This window comes from Triticum dicoccoides, chromosome 2B (assembly GCF_002162155.2).
Source record: "Triticum dicoccoides isolate Atlit2015 ecotype Zavitan chromosome 2B, WEW_v2.0, whole genome shotgun sequence".
NCBI lineage: Eukaryota > Viridiplantae > Streptophyta > Magnoliopsida > Poales > Poaceae > Triticum > Triticum dicoccoides.
In genome coordinates, this window is record NC_041383.1 from 693957529 (window position 1) to 693976603 (window position 19075).

General features: G+C 45.9%; 1 protein-coding gene and 1 pseudogene across 1 annotated transcript; both read left to right on the forward strand.

Moving 5' to 3' along the window:
• The first annotated feature begins 13123 nt into the window (after positions 1-13123).
• LOC119361159 (protein HASTY 1-like) lies at positions 13124-15163 on the forward strand. Its single transcript, XM_037626506.1, has 4 exons — positions 13124-13524; positions 13772-14005; positions 14115-14409; positions 14760-15163. Exons 1-4 carry the CDS (start codon positions 13124-13126, stop codon positions 14784-14786), a joined length of 957 nt encoding a protein of 318 aa, XP_037482403.1. The 3' UTR covers positions 14787-15163.
• A 3440-nt stretch (positions 15164-18603) lies between these two features.
• On the forward strand, positions 18604-18743 carry LOC119266289 (annotated as a pseudogene).
• The last annotated feature ends 332 nt before the right edge of the window (positions 18744-19075 follow it).

Below are 19075 nucleotides of genomic sequence, written 5' to 3' on the forward strand. Positions count from 1 at the left end.
GTATATGAAGGATATCATTACTAATAAAAGAAAGATACCGGAAGCTGAAATTTCCACCATGCTTGCTAATTATACTTTTAAGGGTGGAATACCAAAGAAACTTGGAGATCCCGGAGTACCTAGTATACCATGCTCCATTAAGAGAAATTATGTTAAAACTGCCTTATGTGATCTTGGAGCCGGTGTTAGTGTTATGCCTCTCTCTTTATATCGTAGACTTGACTTGAAATAAGTTGGCACCTACTGAAATATCTTTGCAAATGGCTGATAAATCAACTGCTATACCTGTCGGTATTTGTGAGGATGTGCGTGTTGTAGTTGCGAACGTTACTATTTTGACGGGCTTTGTTATTCTTGATATTCCCGAGGATGATAATATGTCTATTATTCTTGGAAGACCTTTTCTTAATACTACATGGGCTGTTATTGATTGCAACAAAGGCAATGTCACTTTTCATGTTAATGGCAATGAGCACATGGTACACTTTCCGAGGAAACAACCTCAAGTTTATAGTATCAACTCTATTGGAAAACTTCCATCGATTATATTTGGAGGTTTTGAATTTCCTCTCCCTACTGTCAAGAAAAAGTATGATATTCTTATTATTGGGGATTTTCATATCCCCATTGAGGTAACTTGGTGTTATTCGAAATTTCTCCGGTTCCGTGATTATTCGGAATGAGTTTGTTAACAAGACTTGAGCAACCTTGTTAGTGGGTTCATTTTGATGATCACGAGATGGATGAAACTAGAAGCACAACCTTTTGTACCCTCTTTATATTTTTTGTTATTTAGTAGAAATAAAGTAAAATAGTATTTTCTGTTTGTCTCCTGATTTATCCGTGCAATATAAAAATATCCCGAAAATAAAAGTCCTCAGAATGCCATGCCAATTTAATATGATTTTTTCGGGAATATTTGAGGATTTACTGTGCAAAAATTACCGCGAGGGGAGCTGCCACCTGGCCACGAGGGTGGAGGGCGCGCCCTACCACCCTGGGCGCGCCCCCCTACCTCATGGGCCCACGGCGGCCCTCCTCCACTTATCCCTGCACCCATCTTCTTCCTCTGTCTCACACAAACACGAAAAACCAACTCAAGCATGAGTTCCAGCCCCCGTTGCTGTGATTTTCGATCTCCTAGCTCAAAGCACCTCTCGCAAAACTGCTTGGGGAGATTGTTCCTTGGTATGTGACTCCTCCATTGGTCCAATTAGTTTTTGTTCTAGTGCTTTATTCATTGAAAATTTATGCTGCATAGGTGACCATGTTCTTGAGCTTGCATGTCAAATTTATATGGTTCCAAGTAGTTCTAATGCTTGATATATGTTCTAGGCACTTGTGGGAGTTGTTGCTATCAATTTTATTGAAGTTGGTTCACTTTTATTTGAAGTTACTGAAAATTTCAGAAATTTTTCAGAGGAAACAATATGTTTAGGAAGATGTTCCAGGGTGGTTCTTCAAGGAAGCAAGGTCCCAGGCTTGCAATGCGTGATGCTGACGAGGAACCACCAAGAGACGCTCCTTTGAGGCCCTGTGAATGGCCTTCAGAAAATTTTATGAATCAAGTGGGAATCAAAGAAGAATTTAGCGCATATTTGCGTAACGCCGGTCTTGAGGACTTTGAAGCTGACAAATGCCCCCAGTACCATGATCTCACAAGTTCATTTGTGAGGAGGTTTGAGTTTTCATCTTCGCAAAATTCTCCTTCAGTCATGTTTGACCTTTATGACAAATCTTATACCATGGACTTAGAGGATTTCACTTCTGCTTGCAAACTTCTATCATGGGGTAGTGTCAGGGATCCCCCTAAATCTGATTATAGAGACTTTCTTGCTAGAATAACTGTGGGGGAATCTAGAAATATAACACAAGCCACTATAGGGAGCGTTCACTTTCCTGCTATACATTGTTTTGCTCTCTTCATAGGTAGATGCATAATGCTAAGGATGAAGCATGTCACATGTGTGTCCCTGATCTCAGCATTCTCAGAAGTGCTGTGTTGGGAGACCAATCTTATCATATGGGAGCCATCGTAGCTCGTAGGTTGCATCATAACTGACATAACGGAGATTTCTTTGGAGGAATTTATGCAACCCGCTTAGCTAATTTTCTTGAGATAGACATTCATGAGGGTGATATGGAGTTACCCCCTACCTATTTAGATTTTGATTCTATGGTTTCCCACCAGTTTGTTGAGAGGACTGAACCACCTCTCCAGTATCGACTAATCTTTAACAAACAGCATGTAGTCCATATTACTCTTCCTGCTCCTCCCTTCTTTGTTTCTCAGACAAAAGGAAGATATATTATTACCAGAGAGGAGGCATATGAGTACGAGAGGAGAGCGGAGGCTGCTCGACGCCACGCTACAGCTTAGGCGGCGATAGCCGCTGCATCGCAGTATGACCCCAGCTTCACCTACGGGTATCCGCCAGGCTATCCCTGGCAATAGACCAACTTAGGCCAAAAGCCTAAGCTTGGGGGAGTACGTATTTCCCACCGACATTACATTTATGTTCACACACACTCATTGCTAGATGTCGGTGCTCATACTCTTTCAATGTAATATCCATGCTAGTTTATTTTCTTTTTCTTGCTTTCTTCTTGTGTGTTTAATAAACCTTAAGAAAAACCAAAAAAAATGTTAGTAGTAGTTTATTTCTTTGCTGTAGTAATTAAAAGGAAAACCCAAATATATTTCTCGTTCTTCTTTTGCTTGTTGGGAGCTTTCCTGTGTAAATAGTTTTTATTTCTTTTCTTTTCTTTAGGGGTCAGTAGGAGAAGACCATGATTAAATTGTTGAAGTGGCTCTTATATGCATCATTGTTGATTAAACCAAGAGCCCATATTGCCTTGTCTTCTCCTGTTTATTGAATGCTTGCAGATTCCAGCTTAGTCCAATGCACGTGCACTCTTATTATTATTCACATCGTTCGGTCGTGCAAGTGAAAGGAAATAATGATGATATATGATGGACTTATTGGAATGAGAAAAGCTGGTATGAACTCGACCTCTCTTGTTTTTGTAAATATGATGATTCATCGTTCCTGAGTCAGCTATTATGAAGTAAACATATTTGCAATGACATTTAGAGATTATAGTTGCTTGTGCCATGCTTGATTAGCTATGAGTTATAATGGTTTACCTTGCGTGCCAACATGCTATTAGAATGATTATGATGTGGTATGATGGGATGGTATCCTCCTTTAAATGAATTGAGTGACTTGACTTGGCAAATGTTCACACATGTAGTTGAATCAAATCAACATAGCCTTCATGATATTTATGTTCATGGTAGATTATATCCTACTCATGCTTGTATTCGGTGTAAATTAATTTTAATGCATGTTTACGACTGTTGTTGCTCTCTCAGTTGGTCGCTTCCCAGTCTTTTGCTAGCCTTCACCTGTACTAAGCGGGAATACTGCTTGTGCATCCAAACTCCTTAAACCCCAAAGTTGTTCCATATGAGTCCATTATACCTTCCTATATGCGGTAATTACCTGCCGTTCCAAGTAAATTTGTATGTGCCAAACTCCAAACCTTCAAATGCAATTTTGTTTTGTATGCTCGAGCAGCTCATGTTTCAACTAGGGCTGCCCTTATCTTCCATGTTAGGCGGGTTATTCTCAAGAGGAGTGGAGTCCGCTCCTCATTCACGAGAAAATGGCTGGTCACCGGGATGCCCAGTCCCATGCTTTATGCAAACTAAATCAAAATAATTGCAAACAAAACTCCCCCGGGACCCGTTGAATGTTGGAGACACTCGTTGTTTCGAGCAAGCCATGGATTGATGCTTGTGGAGGAGGGGGGGGTATAAACTTTACCATTCTGTTTGGGAACCGTCTATAATTTGTTTGGCATGGAAGATATCGTCATCTCATAGTTGTTGCGTTGACAGCAAAAGAATGCCGCTCAAAATGTTATTCAATCTCTATTTTAAAACCAAGCTTTGGCACCTCTACAAATCCCTACTTCCCTCTGCGAATGGCCTATTTATTTACTTTTATGTTGAGTCATCATCCTTCTTATTAAAAAGCACCCACTGGAGAGCACACTGTGGTTTGCGTTCATTATTATTGGTTTATATTGGGTATGACTTGACTGGATCTCTTTTACCATGAATTACAATGTTTAGTCAGTCCTTGATCTTTAAAGGTGCTCTGCATTTATGTTTTGCGGTCTCAAAAAGGGCTAGCGAGAAACCATTTTGTTATATCATGTTATGATTATTTTTGAGAAAGTCTTGTCATCCAAGTTTTGTTATTATAGCTCGCTAGCTGATTATGCTATTGATATGCGTAATTATGAGACCTATGTGTTATTGTTAGTATGGTTAGTTCATAATATTTGTTGAAACTTGAATGTTGGCTTTTCATGTTACAACAACAAGAGCAAACAGAGTTTGTAAAAGTTTTTCTTTTTCTCTTTCAGTTTATCAACTGAATTGCTTGAGGACAAGCAAGGGTTTAAGCTTGGTGGAGTTGATAGGTCTCCGTCATATCTACTTTTCCAAACACTTTTGCCCTTGTTTTGGACTCTGACTTGTATGATTTGAATGGAACTAACCCAGACTGACGATGTTTTCAGCAAAATTGACATGATGTTGTTTTTTGTCCAGAAAATAAAAGTTCTCGGAATGACCTGAAACTCCACGGAATATCTTAGAATAAATAATAAAAAATCGTCGCCAAAGATGAAAACCAGGGGGCCCACACCCTGTCCACGAGGGTGGGCCCCCCCCCCACCCTGGGCGCGCCCCCTACCTTGTGGGCTCCCTGGTGGCCCTCCGACGCTAACTCCAACTCCATATATTGGCTTTCGGGGAGAAAAATATCAGAGAGAAGAAATCATCGCATTTTACGATACGGAGCCGCCGCCAAGCCCTAATCTCTCTCAGGAGGGCTGATCTGGAGTCCGTTCGGGGCTCCGGAGAGGGGGATTCGTCGCCGTCGTCATCATCAACCATCCTCCATCACCAATTTCATGATGCTCACCGCCGTGCGTGAGTAATTCCATTATAGGTTTGCTGGACGGTGATGGGTTGGATGAGATTTATCATGTAATCGAGTTAGCTTTGTTAGGGTTTGATCCCTAGTATCCTCCATGTTCTGAGATTGATGTTGCTATGACTTTGCTATGCTTAATGCTTGTCACTAGGGCCCGAGTGCCATGATTTCAGATCTGAACCTATTATGTTTTCATGAATATATGTGTGTTATTGATCCTATCTTGCAAGTCTATAGTCACCTACTATGTGTTATGATCCGGCAACCCCGAAGTGACAATAATCGGGACCACTCCCGGTGATGACCATAGTTTGAGGAGTTCATGTATTCACTATGTGCTAATGCTTTGTTCCGGTTCTCTATTAAAAGGAGGCCTTAATATCCCTTAGTTTCCAATAGGACCCCGCTGCCACGGGAGGGTAGGACAAAAGATGTCATGCAAGTTCTTTTCCATAAGCACGTATGACTATATTCGGAATACATGCCTACATTACATTGATGAATTGGAGCTAGTTCTATGTCACCCTATGTTATGACTGTTAAATAACGAACCACATCCGGCATAATTATCCATCACTGATCCAGTGCCTACGAGTTTTCCATATACTGGCTCTCGCTTATTTACTTTTCCGTTGCTACTGTTACAATCACTACAAAATACCAAAAACATTACGTTTGTTGTCTTTACTTTTGTTACCGTTACCATCACTATCATATTACTTTGCTACTAAACACTTTGCTGCAGATACTAAGTTTCCAGGTGTGGTTGAATTGACAACTCAGCTGCTAATACTTGAGAATATTCTTTGGATCCCCTTGTGTCGAATCAATAAATTTGTGTTGAATACTCTACCCTCGAAAATTGTTGTGATCCCCTATACTTGTGGGTTATCAGCCGTCAGGGGCAGCAGCGGCAACCCACCTGGCTGCGGCTGCTGGCCGTAGGGCGTCGCATAGGGCTGTGGCGCGGCGTAGAACGCCTGGTGTGATGGTGGCCGGGCGCCGAGAATGCCCGGGGCAGGGGCCCGAGGAACCGGCATGGAGTAGGCGTGCACAACACCGGCGCATGGGTTCTGGCCGGCGTACCACGGGGCCGGCTAATAAGCCTGCTGCGGCGCGCGGGTGCTCCTCCCTGAGCGCCTGCGCCCCCTGCTTGCGGCCGTCGCGACGGCCGCCGTGATGACCCCCCCTCCATTGGCCGTTGGCTGGGGCGACGGGAAGGGAGCAGCCGGGGCGGGCGGGAAACCTGGCGGGAAGGCGGGCGCCGCCGTCTGTGGCGGCGTCGGGCGCGGCGGTGGCGGGGCTTGACCCCCGCGGGTGCCGGCGACAAGGGCGGTGTGGGTCGCGTGAGTCCGCGCCATCCGCATCCGGCGCTCCTCCAACTTGAGGTACGCGACCACCTTAGTGAAGGTAGGCTCCGGGATGAGGGTAAGGTTGGAGGCGGCGTTCCCAAAATCCTCGTTGAGGCTGGCGGTGAGGGTGCTGATGAGGAGCTCGTCGCCGATCGTCTCCCCGAGATCACGAAGCTCATCGGCAAGCTTCTTGAGGCGCATGCAAAAATCATCGATGGATGAATCAAGCTGCTGGCACCCGTAAAACTCACCATGGAGAAGGACCTTGCGTTGCAGCCATTGTCGGTGAAGAGGCCGTTGAGCTTGGTCCAGACCGTGTAGGCGTCGTCGTCGTCATCCACCACGGTGTGGAAGAGGTCGCTAGAGATGGTGAGGTAGAACCAGCGGATGATGGTGGCGTCGAGGATCATCCACTCCTCGTCGTTGATCATGAGCGCCGAGTCCACGGTGCCGTCCACGTAGCCGTGCAGGAGGTACTCACGGAACACAAGCGAAAAATACCGCTTCCAAGCGGAGTAGGACGCGGTGTTTTGATCAAGCTTCACCGGGACACGCTCATGGATGTTGAGGTCGCGGACGAGGGTGACATCGGGACCGGCGAACGGGTTTGAGACGGTGGAGGAGGAGGAGCTCATGGCTAGGGTTAGGGTTTGGGACGCGGCGCGGGTTGGGAGGTGTGGTGGCATGGGTGGGAGGACGGCTGGGGTGGTGCGGGTTGCGGCGCGGGTGGGAGGTTAGGGTTCGGGAGAGAGGGCGTGGGCGGCGGCCTCGGGAAGAGGCGGCGGCGGCGGAAGGCGAGGTGGTGGGGAGAGGTGGCGGCGACCAGCGGCGGCGACGGCAACCGAGAGGACGGTGGCGGCGGCGGCGGCTGATGGCGGCGGCGGGGAGTAGCGGCGGCGGCGGCGGGAAGTAGCGGCGGCGGCTTAGGGTTTTAGGATCGTGTTGTGATAGATACCATGTAGAAGGACAAGATGTGGGCTGTGCAATCGCGATGTATTGATCGGTGCACCAAGCACGTATATATAAGTACAGAGGTGGGCTACAACCTTAACTATACAAAGAAAACAGGAAGTGGGCCCTACACATAAATATACACGTACACAATATACTCAACAGAGAGTACTTGTGTGTCAGAGATGGCCAAATATATATGCAATGTAAATATCTCCAGCAAGCCAGCAACGTTCCACTTGGAGAGCACAAAGATCCTAAAATCAGCGTCGCAAATTTCCAGCAAAAAACAAGTAGCCCCGCCCCATCTAAAGTCATGTACAGTTCTTGGAATCTCCAACCTTGATCGGCAAAAGATCTACTAAAGAAACGTAACCAATAATAGGCCCTAATTCGACGGCGGCAGCTTGACTAGCTTGCCATCTCGACTGCGATTAGTCGGCACGGATAGAGGGCAATATAAATCCAGCATTCATCTTGACTAGCTTGCCATTCCAAGTTTCCAATCCGCCGACCTTGACATGCCGCCATGCATTCATCTCCCCGCGCATTCTACCCATTCTATCCTCCGCCCATGTGCCGTACGACGCACGGCGCTGCCACCCCGCCAACCCGTGCTGCCGTGCAGCTGGCCTATAAGATGCAACGTGCACGATGCTCAGGCTAACCTCACTCGAACACAGCCACACAAGCTAGACTGTCTCCTCAGTAGTATATCAAAACCTCCCAGTTAGCAATGGCAAAGTGTTTCGCCGTCGCGCTCCTGCTACTGGTGGTGCTCGCGTCCTGCGAAGGGAGGGAGCTGAACGGGAAGGACAGCGCACTCGCAGCGACACGCGGTGCCGGTGCTGGTGGTGGCGTCGGCGAGTCGAAGATTTTGGGGTTGCCAGAATTGCCGCTGACCACGACCATTACCGGCCCGGTGGTGGTGCTGCCTGCTCTTCCTGGGATCCCTGCTCACCCATGATCATCTCTAGTTCATGTGCTGGCTGACAAGCTGAAGCTGACCTTGTGGCTTCAGACTTCTAGCTAGACCGCCCGGAAGAAAAACACCGGCGTTGTATGCATTTCTTTTCAGTTCGCGTTCTATCATTTTACGTTCCTTGATGGGCTACATGTATCATCAACGTAATAAATACTACTCTTTCACTCTGATCACAAAGTCTCAAGTCAAGCACGTCATTTTTACAACCTTACAAATATTGGAGTATGTGTATAGAAAAACAAAGAGATATTTGACGAGTATCAAGGTATACATCATGTGGACAAGGGATTTTGATAGGTTCGCTCGTCCACTGTATAATAACTCTACTTTGGTAACCCCTCCACTCCATGGAATGGCAATTGGGATGTATTATCTAAAGATAAGAGAGGCAAAAGTGAAATGTCAAGAACTAGGATGGCATAAGGAAATTGAAATGTCAAGAACCAGGGTGGAATAAGGAAATTGAAATGTCAAGACCTAGATTGGCATAAGGAAATTGGGCAAAAGCTAGAGTGGCTCCATTTTTTTTTTGAAAAGGAGAATAACCCCGGCCTCTTCATCAATTGATGCATGCAGCCATATTATTAAATAAAAACGTAACAAAGTCTCAAGGTCGAGCAGAGCTCATAGTCGGAGCTTAAAACGAAACACAAAGGGAAAAGTGTCACATTCGGCAGTAAAAAATAGACTATGATGCCTACACACCTAGCCTATTATTAACTCGACATTCAAATCGGCTGAAGATAGCCCGCGTTACCATCTCCAAACGGTTGCACCCAATAGAAAAAAAACTCCTTGAAGTCCTCATGAGTGAGTAACGACCACATATGGATCCAAGCTGTAGCTTTGTAAATAACCTGCAAATAATTAGTGAAGTTTGTTCCATGAAAAATCAAATCATTCCTAGTATTCCATATAGCCCAAAATAAAGCACATATCTCTGTCCGAATATGTTTGGCTATGTGACTGTCCACTCCATTAAGCCACATCCCAAATAATGTGTTTATGCTCCATCTACATACATGACATCAATTGACGTCCAATTCTGATTTAATAAACATGAATTGGAGATTAAGGATCGTTTTCCAATAATTAGAGAGAGAGAGAGAGAGAGAGAGAGAGAGAGAGAGAGAGATTCTGTTGATTTGTAGAGTCTAGCACTACTGAAAAATGGTCATTACTGAGTTCTATCATGTATACGCCAAGTTTCATAATACGTGATGTCAGCAAACACGATAGATGTCGAGTATGATTCTCGATGAACATCAGGACACAACAAAGATGTGTTGTTGCCGACAGGCGCACAAAAGAAACTCGGTAAACAACTAAAATCCGGCTTACAGGGCATATGCCGAGATCTGAAGCCACGACACCCGGCAAAAATATGCCACGCGGCATGGCCGTTTGCAGTTGACGGATCCGTGATGATGGGTATCTTTTGCCAACACCCGAGGATTAGAACTCAGATAACCATCTTCTTTTTAAACCCCATCCGCCGCATTTCGTCTAACCCTAGGCCAGCGCTCGCATTCTATTCTCCTATCGGCCGCCATCGCTCATCCCACCTGGCCTGCCGCTGCCGCCGGTACGTAGGTCAATTCATGTGTACTATAGCTATGGTTTAGCAATATGAAAAGAGAAAGAAAATAAAAGGAAATTTAAGAAGAAAAAAGTTACTAGTAAATTTTTTATCCTTTGTTAATAGGTGGACATGCGTGGAAATATTTGCAAATGCTATATTTCATATGTGTGGTATACAATGCTGGCATATATGTTACATCGCACTTACGCTCCATTTTTTATTGATCGATGAATAATGAGTTAATGACATGTTCGTATAATTTTGTGCAGATGGCCGATGGAAGTGCGGGATGGAAGGGCATGCTTGAGACGTACGCAGGAGGCGATGCCATCAAGTTGGCGAAGATGGAAGAAATTTCTAGTTGGTACGGAGGTGTGAACGAAATGTGTCATGGGGCGGGACGTGTGTACGCACATGGTTTCCCGGGGGAGAGAAAGCGTATGGTTCCCGCTGAGGGGACACCTCCCGTCGAAATCCTTATTTGGGCAATGGACGAGGCGGAATCCAAGGATCCGGAACAAAGAGAGCATTGGGCTAAGCACCTCGCTTTCATTTTGTCGAGGCTGGTGCGGTCAAGGAGGTGGCCTAGCTTGAGCCGAGAACGAGGCATGCCCTGGTTCTTTGGGACGCAACCGCGGGGATGGATGTTGGCGTGGTCGAGATGGAGCATGGCAATGCGGTGGAGATGGAGTTGGCCAATGAGGTGACGATGGTGGTTGATGCGCCTCAGGCCAGGCTGCAGGATCGTGTCGCTAGAGGTTTACGACTACCACTACTAGGAAAAGGTTTATAGGTGGGTTCACATTAGTGACAGGCGACGACTAAGAACCGCCACTGCTATGTTGGCAAAGTACCAGTGGCGAGTAGAAAAATCCGACGACCACTGCAATGGGGATGGCAGTGGCGGGTAAAAAGATCACCCACAACTCTTTCTTTTTTACAAATTTAGCCATGGAATAAAAGTAGTTGTGGCGGGCCGACAACTTGTGACTACCATTGGTTTGTAACGCACCAGTCGTATGCGGTAAGTCTGCTTGCCACCGCAATATTTCACTGACCCGCACCAAATTTTTCAAAAAAATTCAAAAGTTAGCAGTGGCGAGCAACGACGGACGTCCGCCACATATATAGTAAGTAATGTAAGTGTTTTTTTACTGAACCCAGAATAATATAAAATTTGAGTGTGGCACTTTGAATGGTGTGTATTAAACATAGAAAAAGTTTGAATGTGATTTTTCCCTTTATTTAGAACCAAATACCATTTTCCCTTTTTAATGGCCAGAAAATCAAAAATAGCAAACTAACTAAAAAAGTGATCAAATTTGAGCATGACACTCCAATGGTGTGTAGTTAACACAGAAAAAGTTTGAACGAGAAACGATGTAAAAGAATTGAGTTTTGGGCGGTATGCCACGATGTAAGGAACTAGGCACACTCCGATGGTACGCAACGATGTACTGTTTCTCTGGTGTACCATCACATAGACTAACGTTGTTGTTGGAGCGGATCCGATCTCACCGTTGTTTTGCTTCGTGGCTGCAATTGGTCTCCGACCAGGAAATAAATTAATCAAAGAGGCACCAACAGTCTGAAAGAAGTACAGATGATGCTGACAACATCTTACCTGTGCCATGCAAAGTCTAGGGGAAATCGTCTTCCATCGATTTCACTATAAAATTACCTACTACCTGATCTGCCTTAGTTACCACGTCTAACGCCGCTCCTCTGACGTATGGCCCACACACTGACGTGTGGGCCCGGACCCACCCGTCAGCGGCCGACGTTAGGGGATCCGGCTCCATCCTTTCCTTCCATCCTTCCTCAGCTACGTGATTGGTGCGATGGTTGCCCATCTAGCTGGATCCGACTTGTCTGCTCCCTTCCCATGCTCCCATCCGTGCTCCCACTTTATCCTACGGTTGTCTTTTTTTTTTTTCTTTTTAATCTAATCATCTCCACCCTCTCCCCTAATTTTAAGGGGGTAGGGCCGGACCTTATTTTGTTCCAATCAAATCATGCCACATATGCGGGAGCACGGATGGGCACACACACGGAGAGCAAGCAAGTCTCGTCCCATCTAGCTGGCCACATCGCTGTCACCCCAGATCCTTTGATGTCGTGCAATCGGTGGTTGGCGGCGTTAGTGGAGCCACAGATGAGTCGGGGCGATGTCACTTGTATCCATGTCATGATGCTTTCGTGTGGCAATTACCTATGCTTTAGCTTATTAGTAATGTAATGGAGAATATCAGTAAGTTTCATTCATATCTCTATAAGCGCACTATTTTTGTCTTTTGTGTTCACTTACTGCAACATGTTGGCCAGGGCATACACAAACAAACCCAACCACCCAAGATCCTCACAACCCCACACCGAAAAGCCGGGCATGCAACACACGGAGTCAGGCCCACGCGTGCACAAGTCTCTCGGGACCGAACCAGCTCGGCAGGAAGCGAACCAGCTGCCATGCCGACCCAGGCTCACATGACAGGTGCCAAACAACGCGTGAGACATAGCATCAAAGTGAGACGGGAATTCGTGTCCGGAGCCACGTGTGCGATAAAGATCGGCAGCTGAGAAAGCTCGGGGGTAACCGATTTGTCGGTAGTATCAGGCCTATATGTGTGGTGGACTCGACGCGAAGGGAGGTGCCTCAACGGGGTGGCGCTGACATTTCTTGCATTTGTTGCTCCGCACTCTCCCGTCGCCGTCCAGACCAACGTTCATGCCTGGCCTTTCCAACACCGAGGTCGTGTCGAAGTGTTGCATGTACGAACAAATGCTTGCCATGATCCAGGGGTAGTTATGCCTGTTTGTCAACCCTGTCCATTGTTTTTTGGTGTTTCCGTATGTGTTCTTATTCATGATAATGCTCTTCGAGGGTAATTCATAAAATGCATTATTGCTATATGTTGTCGCTCACATCTTGCTTAACTTCCCGACTGCAGTTGGTCTTTGCACCAATGGCATAAATTTTCGGTTGTATTATTAGTTGCTTCGCTTCGTGGCTACAGTTGGTCTTTGCACCGATGGCTACAATTGTTCTCTTCAAATAATTCACTTAACTTTCACTTTATCTATACTACTATTAAACAAACAAGCATAATCATCTCTAAACGCACCCAGAAACATGTACACAGGACAGCTCACACAAAATACCACCTCACAATTAGATTCACCTAATTACATCTAACCGTCCACATAAAAATTAATCCTCTCCTGTGTAAGTTTAGCAATTTACATGAGCGGACGAAACTCTGCCATCCGCGCATCCTATCTTATCGTCTGGTCAACAAAAAAAATCAGCACCCCACCTCCCACGCACGATTCGCGGAAACCACCCACGCCGCCGGCCGCCGAGCCCTCACTCGGACGCCCGCCCTGCCACCAGCCGTCGCTGCTCCTCGCACCCTCCCACGGCCGCGCCGCCCCTGGCTCCTTGCGGCCCGTCACGCCCCCGCGCGGCCTCCCTCCGCAGCGCCCCAGCCCCGTGCCGCCCACCGCGTCCCAGGGCAGTGTCCCTCGGCGGCTCCCCCGCCCCCGTGCCACCTGCAGCGCCCCAGCGCTCCCTCCCTCAACGGCGCCCCCGGCCAGCACGCCCTTCCTTGGCGGCGTCCAGCCAGAGATCCACCACCGAGTCAGGTAGCACTTCTTTTTTTTCTTTCTGTTACCCAGTCAATAATTTTTCTTAAGAACAATCTGTTTAGGTACATTGGAAATCAGTATAAATCATTGTTGTACATGTCAAATGCATGGTCTTTTGTAGTAAGAGATCAAAGACGGAGAGATGTTCATTTTTATTTGTACAAGAGACCATTCAACATTTATTCTTTGGCTATCGTTTGTCCTGAGTGGCTCTCTGTGTGTTGTTTATTTTGTGAGTGAAAAGAGCAGGTCAGGTTCCTGATAACTTCGGTAATGTTTCTGGGTCAGAACTTAAGGTAGAGGTGATGGAAGAGAGGCTATTAGAAGACTTGACTCGTGAAGTTTGTTCTGTGCTTTGGGTTTTAGCATTACCTGGTTTGAAGAGTAGACTTCCATCTTTGGAACAACTTGGAACTGTCAACCGGATTGATTCTTCTCTTAAACGTCTGGAATCATTTGCTTCCAGCTCTCTTACTGGGTACTAGAAAAGTTTCTTGCCACATATGTGTGTTTACCTTATTTCTTAAATTTCATCGAGCAGCACCTTAACAGATGAACAAAGACTGACTGCTACTATTTATTTGCAGATTTCTTATGCTTAATGTTGACACTGCCCTAACTGCTTTGGGAATAACTGTTGAAATGTTCACTTGGACAGATAGTGAAGCAGTGACTAAAGTAATACCCTTTTATGGTGCATTGATTCACCTTGCTGTTGCAACAAACCAGGCTGAGCTGAGGCAGTTTGTTAGAAAGGATATATTTTCTTCTATAACACAGGGCTTATCTGTTGAGTTGAATGTCGCTGTTAATGCGGAGCTTATTGGACTTTGTCAAGGAATATATCTATATCTGTCAGACAAAGATCGTGCGCCTAAACAGGTATTTTTTCTGAGATCATGACAGAGTATATCTGTATTTGGAAATTATGTACTTTGTAGTTATATCAACGCACTGAATTATTATGCCAAAAATACGTTGTGAATTTGTTGTCCTAGACTGTTGTCAGTACCATTCAAACTCACTGCATTGATACTTTTTCATTTTTCACTTTGCCTCTGGAGGCTTTGGTCATGCACAGTTCAAAAAGTAAAACAAGAACACAAGTTCATCACTGATCTATTTTTACACCAGTAAGATATGCATACCATTTGCAGTGAAAAAGTGTTTAACTATTTTGATCCTGGACAATGAATTTGACTTCATCTCCAGATGTGACCAAATCTTTTTAGGCTGACAAGTATCACTGGAACTGGTAAGTATCACTAAAGGCTTGATTCAGCAGCACGTGATATGTCCCCCTCACCAGTTACCATCTGAGTTGTCTTCCCCACCTCTGTTATCACTCCGACACGGCCGACATCTCTACCACGGTGAGGCACTCCACCGCGACATTTATCGCCTCTCACCTCCACCAGTAGCCTCCCTATGTTGCAGCTATGTCTTCTGCTCCTCAGTTTTGCTTCTTCATGCGTTCTCATCTAATGGAAACTATGAACATTTCCCCCCCTCATTATGAGCACTTTTTTCCTCATTATGAACACTCTTGTGAGTTTGGCATGAATGTGTGATTCAATGCAGCAAAAGTAAACCCCAATTAAAATTCAAAAAAAGTAAACCCCAATTAACCTTAGATGGAAAGTAGATACATGGATTGGAAAAACTCATGCCAAGTAGTGATTTGGGCTTTGCTTGTCTGAGCCAGTAAACTTACTGGTCTAACTGGAATTAAACAGTGCTTACTACCAAATTAAGTCAATCGTGGAAGTCATGTCGTTCGTTCTAAGCCAACAGGTGCAATGTTGTTCAAATCGAATTACGATTTGTGAGATACAACCAAAATACTAAAGCTGAACCCGAGTTTCGAATTAGAGCAAATAACTATTTAGCCCCCTTTTCAGCAATTTGGAGACGGAGTTGCAGTCTGCTTGTAATATGGAAGTTGTAAAAGAAATCTGTAATCTTCAATGGTATGGTTTGCTATGATGGATGCCTTGCTTTATTTAAAGATGCTATGGAGGATTACACGGAAAATACTTTGCTTAATTTCTCTATTTTACTTGGGTTCTTACTATTATTTTGGTTTCTGGATCACGATTTGTAAGTTGAGTCGCCTTCTTGGCCATCTACTAATAAAAAAATACAGGTTTGAAAAGAGACCCATAATTTTTTTTATGTAAGAAACATCAAGCAGAACCTTATTTCTGTAATTTATTCTCCACAAGTTTGTTCTGAATCATTTGTACATAACTGAACTGTATGCTTATTAGTTAGTTGTGACATAAGTAATTCAGTTCTGGTACAATCTTAATACATGTAGGGGAGCCAAGTAGATATAAGAAGACAATGTTAAATTTATGGGCAAACTCAATCCGTCTTGACAAGGTACCAAGGTTGTTGGGCTGATCGATCAACTCTCAAGTCAGTGGGATGACCAGCTGCTGAGGCAAACTTTTATCTCAGAAGACGCTCGTGTGATCCTTAGCATCCCAATCTGCGAACACTGTGAGGATCTCATAGCATGGCAACCTGACAGCAAGGGCATGTTTACAGAGTTCACCTCGATCTGCTGCAGAATCAAAAGACCAGGCCACTGGGAGAGAGCTCGTCGGGTAACAGGGGGCAAGACAGCTTATGGCGTAATATCTGGAAGTGTACTGCCAATCCCCGAAGGAGGTTCTTCTAGCCCTGTTGAAAATGCCAAATGAAGTGAAGATGCGAGCTATTGCTCTTCTATGGGCCTGGTGGAGTGAAAGAAAGAAAGTGAATCACAGGCAAAAGCGCATGCCAGAGATGGAATTTCAATTTAATATCGCTATGTGTGCTGAATGGAAAGAGTTCCTCGAGCCTAAACCTCCTGGTGTGCAAAAACATGTTTCTTCCTGGCTGAAACCCCCCACTGGTTTTATCAAACTGAACGTGGATGCAGTGTTCCGAGGCGAGTCAAAGGAGGGTGGGTGGGGCCTAATTGCTAGGGATGCTGATGGAGACATCCTTTGTGCTGCAGCCGGCATCTAACAACTTAGTCTGGTGCTTTGCAAGCTGAGGCTACGACCCTTCTGCAGGCAATCCAATTTACTGAAATGCAAGTTATGGGGCGTGTAATTTTGGAAACTGATTCCCTGGGCCTGCAACAATAAGTTACCTCTACATCATTAGACCGGTCTCTATTGGGGGTGTTGTTCCGTGAAGCCAAATGTCTCCAGTTAGGTATCATAGAGGCCAAAGTCATGTACTGCCCGAGAGCTTGTAAAAAATCAGCACATGTGCTGGCGAATCTTGGTAGCCAGAGTGCCTCTGTGAACCCGTGTTGTGACCGCCGATTGTGTCGGTCGGAGGTAAGTTTGGAATGCATGGTGTTTCAGTTCAACAAAAAAGATACTACCATAATCGTAGAGAGGAGATCAAGTATTTCATCTATATTTTTTTGCAAGAATTATTTTGAATTTGTAACATGTGAAATAACTTTATCAACATTTTAGACGTGCGTTGCACGTGCAAGCTTACTAGTGTTTCAAATAGTTCACTTAACTTCATGGTTGCAGTTACTCATCTTGTGTTCCTAGTAAACCAAATGGTTCAGAGCAAACATGTTCCCCGGCTATGGAGAAAACATAGTACAAAGATAAAAATTCATGCAGATTTATATCAAGTGGCTTGGCTAAAGAAAAAACCATATGGTTTCGAGCCAACTAGTTCACGAAGGCTATCAAAGCTATGGAGCATGTAAAATGATAGGTCACAAGACAAAATCCCTACAAATCCATTGATGCAACTCCCTCATAATTAAGTACCAGTCAGTTTTCGAAACTAATAATTTTTAAAAGGGTTACACAACAGAAAGAGGAAAAGACGCATGTTGGATTTTTGCGCTACATCGCATGAGATGCAAGATGTCTTGCATGGGAACCAACGATGCTCTTATCACCTCAAGGGTATACCCAACGCTGAGGAGGCCGCCATGGTCTTCCATCCATGGGTGATGGGCACGTCGTGTCCATGGTATGCCAAACGCCAAAAATAGCATCAAAGTTGTGACCTAAGCGGCCGGCACACCACTGCAGAACTGGCTACCAATGTTGGGCGCAATAGGCCTACCAGTGGCAGGCGCGAAGGAAATGACGCACTCCCCCGTCGCCCCCTGCCCCGGCCGTGCCATCACCCTACACCGGTGCCCTACCCCGGCGCGACGCCGCCCCGGGCCTGTACTGGTGCATGTAGGCCATGGCCACCATGTTGGAATAGTTGAATAGAGATAGGACTCTACTTACCTCATGTTTAAACTTGTAGTCTTTTTCTATCCCTTCTTCTGTCCAACTTCTTCCCGTTCTGTACCGACCTTCTGTAAACGATCTCTTCGATCGATCATCTTGTAAGCCACGGCATTATTGACATAAATACAAGTGCGGCCCGAGCAAAGGGTTCTACGCTTCCCAAACAATCTTACATGGTAATCAAAGCATCTTCTTCCTATCGACCGAAAGAGGATCGCATCTAGACTAGCCCTACCACAAACTTTCGCCATGACTACTGCCTCCACCCAAAACAGCACCATGAGTGCCCTCTCCACGTCCCTGTCCTCATCATCCACCTTCACACCTTCCTCCTCCTCAAATTCATCCTTCGCCATGTCCATTGGACCACCACCTCAGGAGAAGCTTACGAGGAACAACTACCTCATGTGGAAGGCCATCGTGCTGCCCCAAATCAAGGACGCACAGATGGGCCACCACCTCGATCCGGAGAGCCAAGCGCCGCCGGAGACTCTCACCATCACCAAGGATGGAAAAGAGGAGCAGATCGCCAATTTCGCCCGTGTTCTCTGGTATGCACGGCAACAAAAAGTTTAGGGTTTTCTGATGGGTTCTCTATCTCGTGAGATACTTGCACAGGTTGTTACCCTTCAGACACCGGCGGAGGTATGGGCGGCGATCCATGCCATGTTCACTGCCCAATCCGAAGCTCAAGCCATCAATACCCGGATAGAGCTCACAAACCTAAAGAAGGGGAATATGTCTATGACTGAATACCTAGCCAAGATCAAGCCCTCTATGATGAGATCACCTGCACTAGAGCTGCGTTGACAAGGGGTGAGATCGGCTCTCAAGTTCTGGCCGGACTCGATCTCGACTACAATCCAGTGGTGTCAGCCCTTGCTGCACGGGTAGAGCCCGTCACCGTCCAGGAGTTGTATACACAGCTGTTGAGCTTCGACTCTCGTCTCAATCTTCTTCACGGGATGAACATCCGGCAGTCTTCAGCAAATTCTGCATCACGTGGCCACGGAAGTGGCCGTGGGCATGATCACCAGCAGCGGAATCGGAGCAGCAGCAGGAACGGGCGCGGCCGCGGCAGCAGCCAAGGCGGACGACCAAGCGGTGGTGGCTACACCAACAACAACGCCTCTGCAAGGTCTGGAGGGGGCGGCTACAGCAACAATAACGCCTCCTTTGGATCATCTTCTTCCAACAGCCGTGTTTGGTGTCAGCTATGCAAGAAACCAGGCCATGAGGTCATGGATTGTTGGCACCGTTTCGACGAGGACTAT

What these genes read in the sequence shown, in the direction of transcription:
- LOC119361159 (XM_037626506.1), top strand. Translation starts at nt 13,124, where the DNA reads ATGAGCGGACGAAACTCTGCCATCCGCGCATCCTATCTTATCGTCTGG. An exon ending in GCTTCCAGCTCTCTTACTGG is followed by an intron (nt 14,006 to 14,114) that starts GTACTAGAAAAG and finishes ATTTATTTGCAG; the next exon opens with ATTTCTTATGCTTAATGTTG. An exon ending in AAGATCGTGCGCCTAAACAG is followed by an intron (nt 14,410 to 14,759) that starts GTATTTTTTCTG and finishes AAATCTTTTTAG; the next exon opens with GCTGACAAGTATCACTGGAA.